Source organism: Rhagoletis zephyria, unplaced genomic scaffold, assembly GCF_001687245.7.
Source record: "Rhagoletis zephyria isolate East Lansing unplaced genomic scaffold, Rhagoletis_zephyria_1.1 Rzeph_scaffold_11882, whole genome shotgun sequence".
In the NCBI taxonomy this organism is placed as follows: Eukaryota; Metazoa; Arthropoda; class Insecta; order Diptera; family Tephritidae; genus Rhagoletis; species Rhagoletis zephyria.
In genome coordinates this window covers 10479-18296 of record NW_016168957.1, presented here as the reverse complement: position 1 = coordinate 18296, position 7818 = coordinate 10479, and the positions used below count along the sequence as shown (strand labels likewise).

At 32.7% G+C, this 7818-nt stretch overlaps 1 protein-coding gene across 1 annotated transcript; it reads left to right on the top strand.

Annotated features, from left to right (window-relative positions):
• The first annotated feature begins 1141 nt into the window (after positions 1-1141).
• Positions 1142-4485, top strand: LOC108377303 (uncharacterized). Its single transcript, XM_017633563.1, has 5 exons — positions 1142-1947; positions 2163-2344; positions 3601-3734; positions 4016-4183; positions 4249-4485. Exons 1-5 carry the CDS (start codon positions 1163-1165, stop codon positions 4369-4371), a joined length of 1392 nt encoding a protein of 463 aa, XP_017489052.1. The 5' UTR covers positions 1142-1162; the 3' UTR covers positions 4372-4485.
• The last annotated feature ends 3333 nt before the right edge of the window (positions 4486-7818 follow it).

Genomic DNA, 7818 nt, shown 5'->3' with positions numbered 1-7818 from the left:
ATGCTGAATCCATCGGTTTCGTTAACATTATCTTCAGATTGTTCATCTAATCGAGAAGTGCTAAGATACGATTTCATTGCGGGAATTTCGCGGCGAAGCTTTAAATTGGTAGATAGCTTGCCTTTCGGACATTCTAATTCATAATTAGTCAAAGACTCAACGTCCTCCTCTTCTTGTATGGAACGGAAAAGAGAATTAGCCGTTTCGCAGTTTTTACGAAAGCGCCAAGCGGCATTTAAATCATCCAAGCAGTGATTACATATTTTGTTTGAAGTTTTAATGCTTAAATTTCGCAAATTTAGCTCAGAACAAAATGATATTTTTTCGGCAATGCCCATGTTTGACTCTGAAACTATTGTATCATCATCGGTGAATACAGATTTCAAGTCAGCACTATCATTTTGAAGGCAAACAACGCAAACCAGATCCAAGTCAATAACAACTGCCATGATTATTTATTTAATGCTAGTAACAAAATAAATTACAAACATTTACTACATCCTTTATCAAAACAAACAGCATAAATCCACAAACACCAAATGAAATAATAGAATGTCAGACACAGCAACTCTGCCCTTAAAACTAGAACTCAAAAACAGTCGATGTTCGGAACTATCGATGAACAATCCATGTTTCTATTGTAAGACTGTGTTTATACACAACAGACATCCAACTTAACTCAACTTTTGACGCACGCATATGCGGCAAAACAAAAACAACAATAAAAATATGTGGAACGAACTTAAACCAGCTGATTTTTGACCAACTAAATTGAGCCGTTTCATTTGTGGCAATGTTTTCATTGTGTCGTCTCGCCATGATTCAATATTATATATATTATTGAATCATGCCGTCTCGTCATGTTCTGTGCGTTTTATTAGTCAAAAGCAACCCTGTCACGAAGAAAACAGCTTCTATCTGGCGGGGCCTTAAGCATCGTATTTTTATCGGTCTACACGTGCGGGATATCGCATGCGTCGTCACGCGAACGAGACTTTCCTGCACGTGAAGACGGCCGATGATACATTCTCAATTGTCACCCTTTATTCCAACGCAAGTTAACAGAACATCGATATTGGGATAATTGGAAATAGTCGATGCTATCGGTAGTGCCATTTATTGTGTTCCATCTCTATTCAGAACGAGGAGTCAAAACAAAACTATGGAAAAGGAAATGTTTAATCCAACATCATCAATAGTCGCAGCTTTGTGCTCATATTTACTTGAAAAACCGATTATATTTCCTGCAGCAGACCTACCGAAAAATGTATTCAGTTTCATTCGTGTACACAGAGAAAAATTGGAACCCCATGGCGAATTCAGCTTTCCCTGTAGTCTAGATTTATGGAAGAACTGTTGTAAGGAAACAGGCTACAAGATTCGTGAAGTTGCATTTGCAATGTTTACGGAGGGGGAGGAAGATACTTCTAATGCAGCAAAACAAAAGTTTCTGAATGCGGCTGCATGCTGGGAATTTCCAATTGAACGAATACGTATTGATAAAGAGCGTTGTTTCTTGTTTCTACAGCGGCGTGTAGCAATGGGAATGCTGCTTCGAGAAGTGTTAAAAGAAAAAACTCATACACGAAGATATGGCAACCTAAAAAAGGATCCTAACCTTTGTGTATTGTTAAGCACTACTAAACAAACAGAAGAGGAAGTTAAAGAACTACCGTTTTATCGTGCAAATCTTTTAGAAGCAATTTTGCGCAGAGTTTTAGAATACTCCCAGTGGAATGTGGTAACAGAAGAGGACGGTATCGATGCCAAAAAAGGTAATGGACCATCTGTTTTGCAATTGACTGTAACAAGTACTGCTGGCAAACCATTGCCACATCCAACGGTTATTCCCCCTAGTAAGTTGAGATACGCAACAATACGTAGTGGTTTAGTCATTGATCCGCTTACCGGAAAAATGACCAAATTGAAAACCAGTGAGTACCTAAGGTATACTATCATTTACATACACATACATACATATATACATATCGCATACCTTCCTCAAAATAGGTACAACTCAAAAAGATGTAAAAGAGTAATTTTCTAGTTAGAAAATATAATCATAAAGAAAAATAAATATATTTTAAGTTGTGCCTCTTTTGAAGAGGGTGTGCGATATGTATGCCTATATATATGCCCATGATGTATATTCTATTTTACAGTTGTCGTTCGAATGATATGTGTTTAATGGCTATGCACAAATATGGTGTTCGAGTAAAAGACGATTCAAGGTTTAACGCGTTATTGACGCGCTTAGGTGCAGCGGCAGTAACTGTTGACTTAATGGAAGTACGTTTTTCAAGTCCAGTACAAATAATTCGAAGTGGAAAAGGAAGCACTAAAGGTACATAAAAATGTGCATGCATACATATCGTGTCCTAATCAGTGCGAAAGACACTATTTGAAACTTTAGATATTTCGTTACTTGGCTCTCTCAAACGTTCATATACCAAAGTCCCATGTCAAAAAATACCAGATTTATTAGTGTTTTTAACCGACTCCAAAAAAGTAGGAAGGTTTTCAATTTTTTATGTATGCCACTGGATAAGTTTGGACGTTTTCGATATTGTTTTGTTTTTATCGGAAAGTTGTTACCTCAAGGGTGGTTCCACACTACTATGGCTTAGTTACGATCATTGTATCATGAAGAAATTTAATGGTATTCATTGAACTCAGTGGTTACGAAATTTCAAAAGAAAATCGGTAAAGTAGCCGATTGGAGATAATTGGCCAGATTCATAATTAAAGGGTATGCAACTTATTAAATTATTAACTTTGATGAAAGCTGTTGGCTCTTGAATACACTTTTCGGAATTCGTTTTCTTATATTTTTAAGTTGTTAAGTCAGATGAAGAAAAAAAAAACTAGCGATGGATCGGGGTTTTTCATGGATCTTTGACAAATAGTATTCAATAGTTACGTAACTTTTATCAAATTAAAGGTCAAACTTATACCTGCTGTTAATGCGATTTATCTTACAACTATACATTGAACATTTCTGTAAATGAAATCCAAAATTAAATTTGATAAGTAAACAAAAATACCGATTTTTAAAAATATTCAACAAAAATAACTAATATTGAATTTTCTAAAGAAGGCATATTAAAAGCAGTTTACATAAATTTAGTCTTAAGTGATAGAAATGGCCTTCTTCTTCCATGTTCAAAAGCTGTTTTCTTGAAAAAAGTCTTCAGTCAGAAACAGGTAGAACGACTGAAAGCGTGGAGAAAAAAAAAACTATCACAACATTGACTGTTTTCAGGTTTACATATGTCAAATGGAAAGCAGCGGAGGGAGTTTTCATGGCCACCATTCAATAGATCAGGTATTTAGCTTTAGGAATAGTATCTTTTGGTGGACTTTTGCAACATTTGGTAAATCTGACTTTTGACCGGTTTTCCTGCATAAATACTCTTATGTGCGCCGTGAAGAATCGTACAGAAAGTTTATTTTTATACGATTTTCTTTGAAATTCCCATTTCCGTTACTCCTAAAGATTTCGTTAAAATTTCTGGAACTTTCGTTAGTAGGGGATATATGTACATAATATTTATTTATACTGCAGCAAACTAAATGAACGTTAATGCTTTCATTTGACAGGCGCTGCATTTATTTTGTATAACTCCGCGCGGCTTGAATCATTGCTTCGGCGATTTGATGAAAAAGTGGAAAACGGTGACTATGGAGACCTGCCCTCCCTGGATAATATTGATTTGACTTTACTTGACGAAGAAGTAAATGGCTTCTTTACATTTACCCCGAATTCTGTACACTTAACAAATTCTTAATTTTGACTATTTGCCAAAAGAACTACGACTAAAACTATGCTGCAAAAAAATTTAATTTTAGGCGCTTTAAAAATGCACAACAAATCTAGTAAAATACAAACGAAGTCTTAGCGGCATAGTTTAATGCGAAAATGTTTGAAAATAGAGCTGGATTATTTGTCAAGTGCACAGAATAGCAATGTTAGTCGAAAGAAACTGTAAAAATGAACGAGAATTTTCTATTCTAGGAAGAATGGCAACTAGTGTTTAGCTATATATTTGCATTTCCGAACTTAATTGAAAACTGTTTGGAACGGATAGAAAAAGGGATATGTGCCGTTCACACTATCATTCGATTTCTTGGAGATTTGGCTTCGCTCTTCAGTGTCTATTATCGACGCATACGCATTCTGACTGTAAGCGATATTTGAAAATATTAAATGGAGTTATCTGTTTTTTACTATATTCTTTACATTTCTAGCAAGAAACGCGTGAACACTTATTGCCGTGCGTATATGCCCGTATTTACTTGGTAAAAGCTGTGCGTGAAATTCTTAATCGAACATTGGCACTACTCGATATAGAGCCGGTTCAGTTTATGTAAACGGCCATGCAAATATGTACATTACAATTTATACAAGTGAATCTATACTATACAAATTAAAATATACCAAATACATTAAAATCTTTTTGGCAAAAAAAAGCATTTGTTTAGTGTACAACACTTACATACATTTGACCAACTATTATAAGAGAAAAGAATAAAAGTCAATCAATAATTATTGTATTAAGATAAAAATTTTTCAAGTCATCTATAATTACACTGTGAGACAAATGGTAGAGGTCAGTGATCGGGAAGGGTTCAAACTACCGGGGAAAGTTATATCGGTAAAAAAGAAGTTATACGTGTCCCGGCGTTTCGCTGGGTCACGTCTAGGAATCGAGATATATCGATTTGAAGTTAGTAACTATCATATAGGGGAAATTGTCACCTTTGCTGGTTTTTTTTGACATAACTCGAGAACCACTAGTCCGATTTTGCTCAAACAAATATTAAAGCTTTTTAGTAATCTTAGCTACTTACTTTTATACTTCCGGTCCGCATTTTATTATGAATATTTTAAGTCAAAAAACGCCAAAAAGTGCCGAAGTCATATCTAAATTTCTGACAGGTTATTTAAGACCAAAATCTGATTAGTGTGGTTTGATATTAGAATTTAATACCATTAAAAAAATAGTCAGTCATGCCAAATAAATGAATAATGGCCTTAGTTCACTCGGTAAAATATTAGTAGGACTCTTCATCAAAAGTGATAAACTGTTGATAAACTTGATAAAACTATAAATTTACCATTTTCATAAATGAACCGTCAAAGTTTGTATGGAAATCTATTTAACCAAAGTTTATCACTTTATCAAACAACTTTGGCGGATAAATTTATAAATTGCAGCAAAATTCAACCTTGACAGGTTACCAGGTGGTCGCTTTTGCTACGAACACATAACAAGCAAATGAACACAATGGACGAGGTAAGAATAAAACCGTAACTAGCCATATAAGTTAAATAATAAACAATTTTATGCAATTATTTGCCAAGGTGCGTTCATGAAAGAATGCGGATAAACTGATAAATTTAATCAATTTATCCCTTTATCACTTTAGATGAAGACCGCTTATGTTTTGCAACTTTCCTGTCACTATTTTTTGTCACAGTCCATCTATAATGGTATTGTGAATTAATTAAAGCCAAGCGAGTTCACATTTATGAATGTGTTCACTTTTACGAGGGTCCAAATTATAGCAAAAATTATCCCCATTTTATCCCGATCATGCGTTTTAAATTATATATTTGCATTCAAGAAACAAAATTTATTAAACAAATTTTAAATTTTAATTTGAAACCGAAATCCTTTCAATAAAATTCATCGGAGTTATCAGAGAGAAAAATGCATTAATTTGTTAATGCATAGTATTTAAATGTTAATGTAAAAAATTATTGCATCAATTATTGAAATTTAATGTAAATGAAAATTTAAATGCATTAATCCCGAAGAAATAATGCTAATGCATTTTATTTGCATTAACATTAAAAATTTTTTAAATGAATGCTATTGCAATAATTTATTGCATTAAAAGTGCTAAAAGGCACCAAAACCCATAAAATAATTTTATTTTGAAGTAAAAATTCTTTTTAAATTTTTTGCATTAAATTTAAATGCATTAATTCCGAAGAAATAATGCTAATGCATTTTATTTGCATTAAGAACAAAAATTTTAAATGAATGCTATTGCAATAATTTATTGCATTAAAAGTGCTAAAAAGCACCAAAACCCATAAAATAATTTTATTTTGATGTAAAAATTCTTTGTTGACGTTGAGGGTTGAATTTTCGAGGTCAAAAAGGATAGTGGCTTTGGTTGGTCTTCAATGTTTTCAAATTCAATGGCATTTGCACTCAAATAGGTAAAAACACATTGTCGAATGTAACCAAAAACGGTTTATTGACTGATTTAGAACAGAATGGGTATTCAGTCTCAGTGAATTGGCTATCTGTCCGTTTTTGGCCCATAATATAATCGGTATGCACCAGAAATCTACATAAAAGTCTCCAAAGGCGCACTGAGTTGCACTTTATTTTGATAAAACATCTAACAATGTTTACAAGGATTTTTCTTCAAACAAACATAATAGAATGAAGCTGAAAAAACGATTAGTAATTATTCGAAGTCATTCCAAAAGAGGTCATTTATATTTTACTAGAAAATAAATTTAATGCAAACGAACAAAATTATTAAAAATTAAGCATTAAAATTTTTTCATTAGGATTAGTTTGGATAAGTTAATAAAACAATTTTTATTAGCATTATATTTTTCAGAATTAATGCATTGAAATTTTTAATTTGCATTAAATTTCAAAAATTAATGCATTCGTTTTTTTACATTAACATTGCGCTCTAAGTACCATTAATGCAATAAAAAATTAATGAATTTTTCACAACTCTGAAATTCTTCTTATATTCACAAGAATCAAAACGCGTTAGGTACCTACTCTTCCTGGTTACACTTGTTTCTTAATTCCGACAATCTAAGATGTCTGCTTTTTCTTTTGGAGCTCAGTAAAAATCAAACCGTCCCGTACACGAACTATTTTTTAAACACATGTGACCTCCTAATTTGCCAGCCAAATACCCATATTTAGCAATAAAACGGGATTTCCTGAATTCACAAATTCGAAAATTTCATATCATAGCCGGGTATTATCCGATTTGCCCGGGTACCCGGGTAATATACATACATATGTTGATGCCGGTTAAACGAAAAACACCCGGGTAACGCAATATAAAGCTTCTTGTATAATCTTTTTGGTGAGGATAAATATTTTTCAGTGAGACAATTTTTTTTACTAATTTTTTTTATGTCTACAATGTACAAATTAAAACATGTATAAATTAAAACATTAGTTTCTGAACTTAAATTCAAACTTCTAATTTTTGTAAATGCATATACATACATGCATGTGTACATATGTATGTATGCATGTATATTTTATTTTTAAAGAGTATTAAATATTAAAATATTTTAAAACAGGAACCGAGAACAAAGTGTATGCTCGAAACTAAATGTCATTCTCGTAGTTTTGTTCCCACGAACGCGTCAAAACCAAAACCAAAATGAGAACAAAACTGACGAGAACGTTCTCATTGGGCATTATATTAGAACAAAACCCTGTAGAACGTTCCCAGAGAGAACAAAATGCGAACAATACTTTCGGGAATATTTCTAAGAGAACAAAATGCTAACAAATCTCCTGTTTAGCTCCTGGGAGCTAAAGTCCCAGAAAGTTTCTTACAGAGAAAGAAAAAGGAACAAATCTTCTCTGAATTATATCATAGCGTTCCATGACTTTGAAATGTTTGAATATTAAAGTAAATCAAAATCGAACTGAAAGATAATTATGCGAATAAAGTTAACGAAAGACTTAAGACAGAACTTTTAAGAACTTTTTTTTTTTTTTTTTTTTTTTTTTTTTTTTTTTTTTTTTTTTTTTT